General features: G+C 26.1%; 2 protein-coding genes across 3 annotated transcripts in view; one reads left to right on the forward strand and one right to left on the reverse strand.

The window, feature by feature from the left end:
- Positions 1-7,721: 7,721 nt before the first annotated feature.
- LOC101496167 (seed linoleate 9S-lipoxygenase-like) lies at positions 7,722-12,378 on the forward strand. The gene is made up of 8 exons (XM_004512205.4): positions 7,722-8,046; positions 8,808-9,097; positions 9,191-9,431; positions 9,567-9,887; positions 10,047-10,132; positions 10,223-10,330; positions 10,433-10,998; positions 11,509-12,378. The coding sequence occupies exons 1-8, from the start codon at positions 7,809-7,811 to the stop codon at positions 12,260-12,262; spliced, it is 2,604 nt and encodes an 867-aa protein (XP_004512262.1). The 5' UTR covers positions 7,722-7,808; the 3' UTR covers positions 12,263-12,378.
- A 2,485-nt stretch (positions 12,379-14,863) lies between these two features.
- LOC113788028 (protein RKD5) overlaps positions 14,864-15,796 on the reverse strand; it is a 3,274-nt gene continuing 2,341 nt past the window's right edge. For both annotated transcript variants that reach the window (XM_073364229.1, XM_027337348.2), the window contains 2 exons: positions 15,737-15,796; positions 14,864-15,310 (listed from right to left, as the gene is read on the reverse strand). The exon at positions 15,737-15,796 is cut by the window's right edge and continues 206 nt beyond it. In XM_073364229.1, the coding sequence (XP_073220330.1) occupies positions 15,098-15,310; positions 15,737-15,796 (273 nt within the window). In that variant the 3' untranslated portion in view covers positions 14,864-15,097. The remainder of the gene's footprint in view (positions 15,311-15,736) is intronic.

Below are 15,796 nucleotides of genomic sequence, written 5' to 3' on the forward strand. Positions count from 1 at the left end.
GAACACACATATAGAAAAATGAGTTTCATTATTAAGAGAGAGAGTGTGAGAACGAACAAACACACACAAAACAGCCACAAAAAGAGAGTTGTCTGCAGTGGTGGCTGAGTAGACGCTCTAGCGGTAGCGCTCGTGGTAGTAGTTTGCAGGAGGTCAAAGTTGACGGAGGTGGCGGTATGGATGCTCTAACGATAGTGTTCGTGGTGGTGGTTTGCAAATGTCGATTTGATAATGGTTTCCTAAGGATTTTGCAAAGGATGATGGAGGTGGTGATGTGTGGCTAATGCTCTCTCTAACTCTCTACATTTTTATTCAGGTGTTTTTCATTTGATTTCTGTTGGTTGTGTTATTAAAAATGGTTTGGATTTGTTTATGGTTATCAATTGATTTGATGAAGAAGATTTTGTGGTTTTCTTTGTTGATCTTAGAAACAAAGAAGAACTATCTTTCTTCTATTATGATTTTTTAGGAAAATAAAACTTCCATGATTTAATGTTTGGTTCTCAATTTACAGGCTACAAGGATGAATTTGTGAGATAAATTGAGTTTCAATTTTTCTATTGTTTTGCATAAATTATGGAGTGACAAGTGAAGACGAGACTTTCTACTTTTTGGTGGAGTGCAAAGTTGGTGAAAATGAGACTTCTAATTTTTGATTAAGTGCAAAGTTGATGAAGATTTAAAAGGAAGGAAACATGGAAGCTTAAAATGTGGAGGAATGAGGCTTGTATTATTTCTACCAAAAATATTATTTTTATTTGTTTGTTAGTTATTGTTACTTTTTATTTATTTATTTTTTATATTTTATGATGTAAATTGGATACTTTGTTAAAGCATCAATGAGAATGTGAGCTCAATTATTGAACTAGATTTATGAGTTTGATTTTGAAAAAAATTTAGTACAAAAAAACGTAATAGTAAATATATAAAATTAAACTATTATTTTGACTGATTATTTTTTAAATTTTTTTAAATAATCAGACAAAATTGAAGTACTACAATGTCCATTATAAAATAATAATTTGTATATCTATTGTCAAATGAACAAACCTAAACAAAATAGCGCAGGAAAAAAAATATATATATATATATATATATATATATATATATATATATATATATATATATATATATATACATTCCAAGTGAAGAAAGACAATAGAAAATAAGGAATTACTAGGAAATTAGAAAACAATATGCATCCCGTATAGTCTTTTAAGTCCGAGTGTTATATGTGACATATCTTACTTAAGCAACTCCATTAATTTATTATTGATATCATATATTGATAAATAATAGTAACGATGAAAGGTTTCAATATAATTATTTTCTTGAGAGGATTGTTGGCCTAAAACCATCTTAAATTAAACATTTCGTTTTTTTTTTTACAAAACATGTTTTGTAAATTGTTTTTGTTTAACATCATTAATTCCAAATATGGTCAACTAACCAACACATTCAATTTATGATTGAATGAAACAATCTAAAGAGGGGAGGAGGATTTCCTAACAAGGAGGAGTAAGGTCGCATGAGCATTAGTGAAAACAAACTAAGTATATCTATTTACCTTAAATTTTGTAATTTTTATTGGACATTTTTGTCATTTTGGAAAAAGTAACCATTTCTCTCATCTTTTCCGTCATCAATTCTGGTGTGGGTCCCAATAAAATAGTTTCCTTTCTTCCTTTTTAATGACAAACCAAACAATAGAATATTCTTCGATCTTTCTCTAGTAGTTTTAGGTTTTCTTGCTCTCTTTCCAATTTGAGATGAAATTGTTTTCATTGTAGGGCCCACCAAAATTGATCATTCATCTCCTTTTCTTATTTTTTTTTTTTAAAAAAAAAGTCAAAAAGGAAATGTTAATAGTGAAAAAGATTAAGTATAAGGTGTGTCTAACCAATAAATTCAAAACAAGAATCAAAACCTTTTAGTGCATCATTTGGAACCACGCTATAAACACTCGACCATTTCAAAATCTCTCCTAAATTATCCTAAATTAATCTGAAGTGGGAACACTTAAAAAATAGATTATTAACATTTTCTTCTATACCACGTCTACTTGTTTTTATTCGAACTATTCCAAACAAGGGAAGCCCAATTTTCATTAAATTTTTCTTTCTTATGATAAAAATAAAGTATAAAAGTATATATTTATGTTTATATGCTAGATTTATAATACAAAATACATAATAATTACCTTTATGATCATATTATAATAATTTAATTAAAAAGTTAATTTTAAAAAAATTAAGAAACAAAAATTATTATTAATAGTGGTGCTGTTAATGACTATTTTTTTGTTCAAAATAAAATTAATGACAATTTTATAGCTATTTCAACTGGAATTTTTTTTTATACATAAAAATATTATTAATGGGAGTACAAAAAGTGATCCAATCCTTACATCATAGAGAAGCAATCTGAACTTAACATCATAATGAAAAAGTTATATCCACCTTCTATAAAAGATTGCGAAACATATCCACAAAATCATGTGCTATATAGTGGAACAAACAAAATTACATTAATCTTAAAAGAACAAACTAACACACTTACATGCAAGAACCAACCAGTACCAATGCAAGCAGAACAATTAATAATAGTAGGCTAATGCCATAACCCTACCAGCCTTCATTCTGACATGTTAATGTTGTAATATATGATAATTTATACTATTATTTTTGTAAATATTAATTTGTGTTTGTTCTAATATTTATCTCTTTGTGAAATATAGGTGTAAATTGATTTATTGAATAGAAAATTAGATTTAATTAAAGTTAGACATGAACACTACATACATGTTACATTATATGATATCATAATCTCTCTAATCCATATTGAAAGTTGGATCCAAAAAATATTTTCTAATGCATGAAATAGGTTATTATACTTTTTTCTACAATATTTATTTATTTAAATTAATAAAAATTAATCGATCGAAAATAATACAATTAAAATCTTTAAAATTAAAAAAGATAAATATACGAATAAACTCATATGTTAATAGTATAAAATGAAAAAATATCTACAAATATACATATGTTTTTGAATTTATAACATTGACGACGCTAAAATCATTGATTAAATATGAATTTGCACTTGATCAAAGTTAATTTATTAATTTGAAGCAAATGAAAACAAAAATCGTAACCAAAATAGGAAATCAAACGCCACATCAAAACGGGATAAATTTTGTGAAAAATACTTATTTAATAAAAAAAAAGAACAATATTAAAGAAATGATTTTAGACAAACCAAAAATAACCTTAAACCACTCATATGAGATAAATGAAAAAGAACTAAAAATAAGAAGAATAAAAGATTTTATCGGTGCTACTAAATTATATTCCGGCCGTTTGATCATATTAATAAATTCTTTAAGACACCTATTAAAAATACAAAAATAAAATTTTTGTATTGAAAAGTAATTGAACACAATTTTAATGCGTTTTTCAAAACAATATTTTTATATTTAGATATCAAAACGTTTTCTTTCTCATTTCATTTATTTTGTTTATTAAACTAGTGCGTTACAAACAAAGTCAATACTTTAATACATCACTGGTGACATCTCACAACCCACGAGCCTTCAAAATCTTCGATTGCCTTGATCTTGATCTGTTGGCACAAAAATATGCTGTCTCATATCAATCTTCTGAGTTCTGAATTCATTATAGCACCTCAATAAACAAAATTTTTAAAAAAAGTTTTAACCTAAAATGAGAATACGAAAACATTCTAAAAATACTTAAAATGATAGATTATTGATTTAAATATGTATTTAGTCCTTGCAAATATATTATTTTTTTATTTTAGTCTCTTTAAATTTTTTTATTTGGATCTAGTAGCTGTAAAATTAGAGGCGGTCAACTTTGACCCCTAAAGTCAAATCAACATGAAAAGAATAACGAGTTATTCAAAAATTCTTAAACTCCTCTTTTAGTTTCTATTGATATTTTCTTTATAATATAACATTAATTATTAAATCATCAATAAATAATTTATTAATTAATAATATAAAATATTTTAATTTTTAATATATCGAAAATGATGATATGTTGATGTGTATTTATAGACTCGTATATGTCATGTCAGTTTATCAACTCTTTTTTTAGGGATAAAAATCGATTGTCTATGATTTTATAGGGACTAAATACAAACAAAAAAATTTATATGAACTAAAATAAAAAAAATAATATATTTATAGGTACCAAAGACTTAAACCTAGATTATTTCTAGTAGTTTCTAAAAATATGCGATTTTAAAAATATAATATTAGGATATCAAAAGTTGCAAAATTAAAAATTACAATATCAAAATTTTATATGAAGAAAAATAAGATGACCAAAATTATAAATAAATTTAAAATGAGTTTAATTTATATGTACCATTAGTGTAAAACTTTCTATACAATCAACAAATTATAATCAATCATATAAGCGACTTTATAAGTAATTATGACATAAGTCAAACATTACAAATAATCTAACAATGTGATTGTTTGATAGTGTAAAAAAATTTAACACCAACAGTATATATAAGTTAAATTCATTTAAAATATACTACTTGTAAATAAAAACTCATATTTGTGAATTTTTTTCATATATATACTTCATCAATTTTACAACCACGTTTTAAAAAAAGTTATTTTAAAATGAATGTTATTATTAATTTTTAATGGATCTTTAGTAATTAACTTCAATTATTATTAGACAACTCCTATGGTACTAAAAAAAAAGAAACCATATCAGTATAATTAAAATTTAAATCAATAAATGAGATAGTTTCTCATTAACTTATCTACGTCAACATTCATATATTAAATATTAAAGGTCAACTAAATCAATAATATCAGTATATTTGTCTATAAATTTTAGTTTTCTACTATAATATAAAATATTTTTCGAATTAAAAATTATGATAAATCAAAAGAGATTTAAAATATTCATAATATCTTTAACTTAATCACATTGATTCATTTAAATATTAGTTAATTAATTTGACAATATCGAAATATAATAATTTATAAATGTTCCATAAAAATCTCCTTATTATTATATACAAGACTTTAAAAAAAATTGTTATATTGTGTATTAATAATATAAAAAATATTATTATTAATAATTAAAAAAACAATTAGTAAAATGATTTATTGTTTCTTTTAATCGCTGTTGAGTTGTGAGAAATATGTCCTTTAGGAACAACCGTCGAATCAAGCTAGCATCGTCAGAAATATGTCGTTTATGATGGCTTGTTGAGATTTTCAATGAATCTTTATTCTATAATGTAATTTGAATATGCCTTGTCAGTTTAGATAATATTCTTCCATCTTCCACCTTTAAACATATCTATTACAAGATGCTAATCAAACACGTCTTAAATTAGCTGTTATTTTCATTTATTATAAAAAAATCAAATTAATGAAAGTTGGTTCAGAAACGAATTTTTTTTACACTCTACAAAGTTGTTGATTCAACACTTAGTATTGTGGGTGTTTTTTAAGTATTTTTGTGAACTTTTTGAATCTTATATTTTACTTAATATATAGCACAAATTTTTTAAGATTAAAATATTATATTATATAGATATTTATATAAGTTTTTATATAAATTTAAAACTATTTAATATATTATTGAAATACATTATGATTAATGTCATATAATAAAAGTGTTTAAAATATGTTATTTTTAATCATTCTTAATTAAATAATAATAATAAGTTTACTATATTATTTTTGTTTGTAATTGATGTTTTTCTAATATCATAGAGATTTTTTACTAAAAAAAATATAAAATAAATTTATTGTTTAATAAATAATTAAATAAAAAGTACAGTTATTGAAAAATATTATATTAAAACTGACGTTTATTTTGAACTTTTTTCAATGAAAATGACACTCATTAGTCATTATAAGACGAATATATAGTATTTGATAAGAAAACTAAACAAAGCCATGAACCAAAATTATATCATAGTTATCTCATTATTAGATGCAGTAATTAATTGCATTAAATAAAAATAAGTACTCTATGCACACATATGCCAATAATATTGTCCAAAATCGAATTTATTTTAATTTTTAATATAATGATGACTGCAACAACAAAATCAATTGATATTATTAACCTATATATTACTCGTAAATCAATATTTTATACTTTATATTTATGATAATAATAATAAATACAGTGACTTCTAAGCTGGTATATATTAATTAAGTTATTTTGGGTCACATAGAGATAGGTTATGTAAAAATCTTTCAATTCTTTTGATATAATGAGATTGATTAATGAATAAAGTATATTAATTAATAGAGATAAATATAGTTTATCATTTGTTATTCCGGGTTTCGGAAGTGTATTTTGTTAACACAATAGAACTGGTTTGGATACTAAAATTTGTAGTTAGTTGAGTTATTCTCATTAGGGTCGTTTGTTAAATCCAAGATCAAAATGGGAGGTTAGTTGTGATTTGACTTATTTGAATGTAGACAACGTTTGTGAGAATAGAGTTAATGTTAGTAATGATGGTAGGGGTAGGGGTAGGGGTAGGTGTGGTAGGGATAATATTAGTGATAGTGGTGGGGTGGTAGTGAAACTCAAAATAAGGGTATATACATAAGAGAGAAAGATAAATTCTTTACAAATACATACTAATTATGCACTAGCTAGCTAATCATTGTTAAATGTGATTTATGATGAAGGGCTGAATTAATTAGTGCTAGTGAGTGAAAATAAGCCATATCGATAATAAGGAATTTACGGTTAATTTATAATAGTCGACAGATCAACATCAGATTATTTTATGTATAAGTTAAGTTAAATTAACTGTAAAACTTAATTTAATTAAAAAAATTCAAATTATAAATCTATGAAAAATAATAATTTTTTATATTAATAATATAATATTAAATTTTGTATTTTTTTCTTTAATTATAAATTTATAATATTTTCTGTAATTTAAAAACGTGAATCTACGTTAATTTTTTATATATTTAAAAACACTTTATAATATAAAATTAAAATAATTTTATTTAATGTTAACTTCTCTAAATTATCATGTTATATATATATATATATTGTGCATGTGTATCACATATTTTATGTGTAATTTTTAAAGTAGTGATCATAAAATCAAATATTTTTAATAATATGATAATTATGATCGATAGATAATATTATTCATTCATTTATTTTTTGGTGGTAGGTGAAATAATAAATAACACTAAAAATTCATATATATAATTATAAAATTTTAAATTTAAATTTAAAATATAATATTTAATTTAATAATATTAATATTTACAAGTCGAAAATATCATTCAGTTATATTTTAAACAAATTACTTAAAGTGTAGGTGGTACATTTCAGCTCAAAGTAAAAGTTAGTGTATTTTACTCCATAAAGATAAGAACAATATTTGAAAATAGAATTAAAAAATCATAGGAATTTTAGAAGCCAAACAAAAAGGAACACACATCATAAATGCAGTTGAAAAGAATTATATACAAAATAATATTACAATTTAATATACAGTGGTGGGTGACAATAATCAATTATATAAAAAGAATGTCCATTTCATCATTACAAAGCATATGTTTAATATATTTCACATTTGAAATGTGGTGGCTAAAAAATATTAACAATTTGAATACACACACAACTTGCAAGCGAGTGTTAAAATTCAATCTTCTCCTATCTATAAATACATTGCCTTGTTCAGAGGCTATAACACAAAGCAGCTTAATTATTCTCTTCTACTACATACAAATAGTGTTGATTTAGAAAGAAATACAGCAAATTAACATGTTTGACATCTTCAATAAGGACAAAGGTCAAAAGATCAAGGCCACCGTGGTGTTGATGCCCAAAAATGTTTTGGACTTCAACGCCATAACTAACGTCGGTAAAGGTAGTTTTCTTGACACCGCTGGAGATGTCCTTGGCGTGGTCGGAGATGTGATCGGCGGAATAGTTGATACGGCTACCGCCTTCTTAGGCCGTAGTATCTCTATGCGGTTGATCAGTGCTACTAAAATCGATGGTTTGTTGATTTTGTTTTCTTTACCAAGTTACAATAGTTAATTTTCATGCATTGACAAAGTAAATTTTTTTACACAATTTATAAAATTATTATTAATTATGTAGATAATTTTATAAATAGTTATAAAAAAAGTCAAATATTATTAATAATTTAACAGTTGTAATTTATTATCGATGTAAAAATTATTTACATGTATATAAATTAAATTCATAATTATTTGATATTCTAAAATAAACATACACTCTTTATGCTTTTAAGATTCCCAAACAACTATTTAGTATGATTACTTACCCATCTTCATGTTAAAAATCAAGTACAACTAGATTTAAAATAAAATAATAATATAAGATGTTAGTACAACGGTATTTAACGATTAATTTATTTATTATACAAATTAATAAAAATATATAAATAGATGAGCGGTAATAATATTTTTATTAAATTACTTTTATAACTATTAATATATTCATCACTACTATAAATATAAAGTAAAAAATTTCAAAAGTACTTGAATGAGATGGTAAAGATTTTTTTCCTTTTAACTAGAGGTTTTGAATTCATATTCAATACTATAATTGCAACAATATTAAATCTCTAAAGAAAGAACTTTGTCGTATACTGTGGTTTTATCTAAAAGTATACTATACAATTCACATAAAAAAAAATAATAATAATAACAATAGGTGTAAAGTATACATATTGATTCAAATAGTAATTAAAAATGTGAATTTAAATATAGTGTTGTGTTTTTGTGTGTGTAGAAAATGGAAAAGGGTTGGTTGGAAAGGAATCGTTTTTGGAGAAACATGTTCCAACATATCCAACCTTGGGAGCAAGACAAGATGCATTTAGTATACACTTTGAATGGGACATCGATCATTTTGGAATACCAGGAGCATTTTACATAAGAAATTACACACAAGATGAGTTTTTTCTTGTTAGTGTAACAATCGAAGATATTCCCAATCATGATCTTGTTCAGTTTGTTTGCAATTCGTGGCTTTACAACTACAAATATTACAAAAAAGACCGTATATTCTTTACCAATGATGTAAGCTCTAAATCTTTAGTCATATACTAGTACAATTTTTTAGGAAAATAAATGAATTTTTAGGTATGATATTTTTAATTGAATTTATTATAGACATACCTTCCAAGTCAAACACCACATCCATTAGTCAACTATAGAGATGAAGAATTGCAAAGTCTAAGAGGAGATGGTACTGGACAACGAAAAGAATACGAAAGAATTTATGATTATGATGTCTACAATGATCTAGGTGATCCAGATAATGATGCCAAACTTGCTCGTCCCATCCTAGGGGGGTCTACTACTTACCCTTATCCTCGAAGGGTTAGAACTGGTAGAAAACCAACTAAAAAAGGTTAGTTTTTCTTTTATAATCATATGATCACTTAAAAAAATCACCCGACTTTATAGATGTATAGTGTGTGTGTCAGTGTATTAGTGTTCTTGGTGTCCTAGTTTGTTTATTCTAATGATATTTTATTGTTCGCAGATCCTAAGAGTGAGAAACTAGGTGAAATTTATGTTCCAAGAGATGAAAATTTTGGCCACTTGAAGTCATCGGACTTCCTTACATATGGAATAAAATCATTGTCTCAAGATGTGCTGCCTTTGTTTCAATCTGTAATTTTTGATTTAAATTTCACTCCAAATGAGTTTGATAGCTTCGATGAAGTGCGTGAGCTTTTTGAAGGTGGAATTGAACTTCCTACAGATATACTTAGCAAAATTAGCCCTTTACCAGTTCTCAAAGAAATATTTCGCACTGATGGTGAACAAGTCCTCAAATTTCCACCACCCCATGTTATCAAAGGTACCCTCTTCCTCCTTTTTTGGAAACAAAATAGTTAAACAATCACTTGGATATTAGAAAGCCACATTGTCTATGTTAGCACCATATTATCTTGCAATAGAAAACTTTCATTCATTAAATGAATTCAATTTGATAAAAAAAAATTATTGTTTTTTATAGTTAGCAAGTCTGCATGGATGACCGATGAAGAGTTTGGAAGAGAAATGGTAGCTGGTGTAAATCCTTGTGTGATTCGTCTTTTAAAAGTAAGTTTCAAATGTATTCTTAATTAGTTAAAATAATGAACTTTATAGTCAAGTTGTATGTTTTATAATCTAATAATATTTTTTTTATAGGAGTTTCCTGCGAAAAGCACGTTAGATATCAGAATCTATGGTGATCAAACAAGTATAATAACAAAAGAACATTTGGAGATTAACTTGGGCGAGCTCACCTTAGAAAAGGTAATGATATAAATACTTTTATCTTAAAATTCATTGGCTTGTAAATTGATGAAATTTATGATAAACAAGTGATTGAAATGAATATTTGTGCAACTGCAACAGGCACTAAATGGTAAAAGATTATTCATATTAGATTATCATGATGTATTCATGCCTTATTTGGAGAAGATAAACAAAAATGCCAAGGCTTATGCCACAAGAACAATTCTTTTCTTAAAAGATGATGGAACTTTGAAGCCAATAGCTATTGAATTGAGTTTGCCACACCCAAATGGAGTTCAATATGGTGCTCAAAGCAAAGTCATTTTGCCAGCAGACCAAGGTGTTGACAGTACAATTTGGTTGTTAGCCAAAGCTCATGTTATTGTAAATGACTCATGCTACCATCAACTCATCAGCCATTGGTTGAATACTCATGCTGCTATTGAACCATTCATTATATCAACAAATAGAAATCTCAGTGTTCTTCACCCAATTAATAAACTTTTAGATCCTCACTTTCGTGACACAATAAATATCAATGCAATTGCTAGACAAACTCTAATCAATGGTGATGGAATTATAGAACAAACATTTTTACCTGGACCGAATTCGGTCGAAATGTCTTCAGCAGTTTACAAGAATTGGATTTTCACTGATCAAGCATTGCCAGCTGATCTTATCAAGAGGTAGTGTACATTACTATAAATAAATTGACACGAGTGGAATTTTAACTTTTTAAATCGTTAAAATGTACATTTTAAGTCGGTTCACGAACAGCAAACGATTTAAACATCATTTTTTAAACATCATAAATTCAGTTCGACAAATCATTTTTTTAAGTCAGATCTTTTGATCAACGGATTTAATAGATAGAGTTAAAATAATTATTTTTTTTATAAATTTCTCAATTTGTTTTTATGCTCCTAATCAGTACATACGTACAATATTTTGTATTAAATTTCAAATCGGAGTTTTGTACTTGCAACTACAGTTGTATATAACTATCTAATAACCAAAATATACAATAGAATCAAATTGACACTGTCTTATTTTATTAACTCATTTACGTAGGCAACCGACCTAAACATACATCGGTCTCATTTGTAAAGTCTGGACTTACTGTATTAAAAACTCAATTTTCTACTAGTGTGATATTTATTGGTTATTATTGATAACATATTGCTTGTTTGATTCAGAGGATTGGCAGTGGAGGATCCTTCTTACCAACATGGTCTTCGTCTTGTGATAGAGGACTACCCTTATGCTGTTGATGGATTAGAGATATGGGATGCTATTAAGACATGGGTTGAAGATTATGTCTCTTTGTACTATCCAACAAATGAAGCAGTGCAAAAAGATCTTGAACTACAAACTTGGTGGAAAGAAGTTGTAGAAAAGGGTCATGGTGACTTGAGAGACAAGTTATGGTGGCCTAAGATGAAAACTATTGAAGAACTAATTCAATCATGTTCCATTATTATATGGATTGCTTCTGCTCTTCATGCAGCTGTTAATTTTGGTCAATATTCTTATGGAGGCTATATTTTGAACCGTCCAACACTTAGTAGAAGATGGATTCCAGAGAAAGGAACTCCACAATATGATGAGATGGTGAAAAATCCTCAAAAGGCATATTTGAGAACAATTACACCAAAATATCAAACACTTGTTGATCTTTCTGTTATTGAGATATTGTCAAGGCATGCTTCTGATGAAGTTTATCTTGGTGAGAGGGATGTTAAATTTTGGACATCAGATTCAAGGGCATTACAGGCATTTCAAAAGTTTGGAAGTAAGTTAGCAAAAATTGAAGAAAAAATTACAGAGAGGAACAATGATTCTGATTTGAAAAACAGATATGGGCCAGTTCAATTGCCTTATACTTTACTCCTTCGTTCTAGTGAAAAGGGATTAACTTTTAGAGGAATTCCCAATAGTGTCTCTATTTAATTTTGAAGTTTATGTGTTTGTTTTTTTTAATAATATTGGTATGGTGCTTTTGTGGGTTGTTATCATCTATTAGTGTGTTCCCATTGGCTTAAAATTAATAATGTTTCCACTTTCAATTGTCTATTGTATTATATATTGTCCATGTATTTAATTATAAGTATCATTTGAGAAAATAATGTGTTCTAAATATAAGTTTTTTCTTCTTCAATTTATTATTATTATTTTAAATATGCTCCTTATTAATACAATTAATATATTTTATTGTCAAAAAAATACTATTAATTTATATTAAAAAATAAAAATAAAAGTCAAATTAAATGCATTTATATGTAAAAGATATTTTAGTAACATCGACACATTAAATTTACTACTTATTTTTCTTACTATAAGTAAAAAATGTAATGAGTATTATATATATGATGACTATGAGGAAAGTGAGTAATCAAATATAACTCTTTTAATAAAAAATAATAATTTAACTGTATACGTAAGTGAAATTATTTGCCTTATATTTATGAACCAAGTCATCTAATTCTTAAGTCAATTATTTTTTTGACCAAGTCAATTTGTTTATGAGTTAAAAATAGTCTATTTATTTATGAAAAGCAACTTTTATTATGTCATACAAGATATCTTTAAAATGAAGCTACTGAATTTTATCTTTAAAATCTTCAAGATATGAATATCCATTCAAATGATTTTTTTTTTTAATTGCGATTACAATTCTCATAGCCTGAGAAGCTGGATGAGAACAAAAGGTTGGTTGAATCTGTTTGTGTGAAAAACTATATTCATTTTTATAAAAAATGCTAAGTAAATGGATATTATATTAAAATTTTAAATATTTATTAAGAAAAGCAATGACAATTTTTTCACCTAATCTACCATATCCAAATCTAAAGATCAGCATGAAGATTCCATATAATTTAATATTCGTAGTAGCATGCGCATAAATTGAAAAACAATATCTCAAGACTCACAACCTGAAAAGAATAAAGTATGAACTACTAGTATACTATATTATACAACATTTATTTATATTTTCTTAATATTAATAACTATTCAATCATTCTATTTGGCACTGCTCAAAAAATTGTTAAATGAATATCACTAATAATTTAACACCACTATATTTCAATCACTTCAAGTTCAACCCAACATTTAGAAAATTAAAAATAGAAGTTTTAGAAAATTAAAAATAGAAGTTTTAGATTGATACATCATATGTCTAAAAGAATTTTCAAATTTTTTAAAATTTAAATACATTACTTTCAAAATAATGTTTTTATATTTGATTTCTCAACACATGTCTTTAGTAATTTGTCTTGAAAATAATCAGATTTTTGTTTTAGAAAAGTATGAAAAATTAATCCTCCACTCTAACTCAGTATTTGCAGATACCACTTCAATATTAGACACGAAATATTGTTATACCAACATGTTGAGAATATTCACTTAAAATAAATAAATTATTATTAAAAAAATCATCTTAATAACTACATTAATAAAAAATATTATCATCTTAATATTTAATTACATTTACCAAAAATGTTTATAGTATAAAATGTAATCCATTATTTTTTTTAATGTAAATGCTTTTTACATTTATAAAATATTATAAATTTTTTAATATATACTATATTTAGTTTGATGTTACATTTAACAAGAAATGGTAAAATGAGGGGTTTGAGTAAAATATAGGGATAAGAGTATAATTGTGAAAATAGGAGGTAAAATTTTCTAGAATAAGGAGTATGAACAAAATCATTATCTAGGTGGAATTCAAGCATGGGTTCAAAAGTACATAATTTAATTTGGTGGACAATGACATATGAAAAAGGACAAACGAGATATATATAAGGGGAGATTATTTACTCACCCCCGTATACACTTCTTAAGTACATTTGAAAGATATAAATATAACTTTTTTGCCATATACTTCCAAACTAGATGTAGTTTTTCAGAAATATAGGGTTATAAGTAGCTCTCCAATTACAAAATCTTAGGAATATAAGATCAAGAGATTTCAAGGACACGTCACCTAAAACAAGGCAAAATATTATCCAAAAGAGACATTTTCATGATTGAAAAAAACCACCTGAATTTCTATTTATAAATGATTTCTAGTAAATTAACTTTTAATAGTATCGCCAACATCGCATAATATAACACAAATGATAGATATTTAGGTCTGTTAACCATTTTGATTGGAGATTCATTCTCCAATAAGTGCGCATGGAAAACAAAATATATTTTTGAAAAGATCAACACATTAAATGGATTTCACTTACCTCGAAGATTTAGTCACCATACATGTACAGAAAAATACAATTGGTTTACCAAAAACAACTTATAGTCTCCCAGTTAATACTAAAATGTCTTTAAAAGTAAGATAAATAACATAATTAAATACTAGTTATATACCTACATATGCATAAACTATTTCTACAATCAAATAGAAAATAAAGAAAAATTATCTATAAACTCTATATAAATTGTTTTTATAAGCTATTCCGGTGAGTTTGAAAAAATAAACTAAAAACAACTTATCATAAGCTCTTCCACACGCTTACACAACTGCTTATGTCATAACTCATTAGATAAGTTCAAATAAATTTTTTCTTTGAGATACCCCTTTAGATCTAAAGCAAGAAAATTGAGTTCTAAAGATACTAGAGGTTGACTATAAACATTGCAATCCACATACACAAGTCAAAGCATAATTCTAAAGGTCAATGACCAATTAGAAGAGTTGTACAGGTTTAAGTGTTAATCTACAACTTGCAAAGTGTGGATTTGTTTCTCTTTGTTTGATTTTTCAAAAAGGTGATGTAATTAAGTGCTTGCTACTGTAGAATTATGTTTTTCAATAGCTCTAGCTCTGTGCCTTCTCTTGAAAACATCTTGCCTGAATCTCTTTGTCTCACTTTGTATGTCCATGAAGGGTTTCTTCTCTATGTTTTCCTTTTCATTTTCCAACATCTTTTGCCTCCTTATCACTGCCATTGCTGCAGCTTTATCCTCCATTTCCTGATGTTTAGCCTCTTCCTGCAGATGTATCTTCCTTGTAAGTAAATCAATTCATCTTCCCACAAAAATAGTTGTGTTTTCACCAAAAGGCTTTTTTTATAGTAAAGACTGAAGTATATTGCCATGTCTTGAAAGTGAAAAGCTGTCACTATGTATTAGACTTCAAACAATTTTATAGTGATCATAAGAAAAACTTCCTGAGTGTATGACAAATTCAAATATTCAACCACACTAACTTCAATTAAGTTATCACTCATTCCCTCTATATTTCAAATAATAATATCAGTTCAAGAGGTTTGAATGTGATCACATTAAAATGACAACCATGTTTGAATATATAAATATTAGTTCAAGATATGGCTGTAAATGGATATAAGTTTTCTTGAAATCAGTATGTATGTATATATAGCACAACAGAGATTGGTAAAGTGAAGTAAGAAGAACCTGAAGATCATGAATGAGACTGTCAAGTGATTTGATCTTCCTATGAGGCCAGCGAGGAAT

This window comes from Cicer arietinum, chromosome 8 (assembly GCF_000331145.2).
Source record: "Cicer arietinum cultivar CDC Frontier isolate Library 1 chromosome 8, Cicar.CDCFrontier_v2.0, whole genome shotgun sequence".
In the NCBI taxonomy this organism is placed as follows: Eukaryota; Viridiplantae; Streptophyta; class Magnoliopsida; order Fabales; family Fabaceae; genus Cicer; species Cicer arietinum.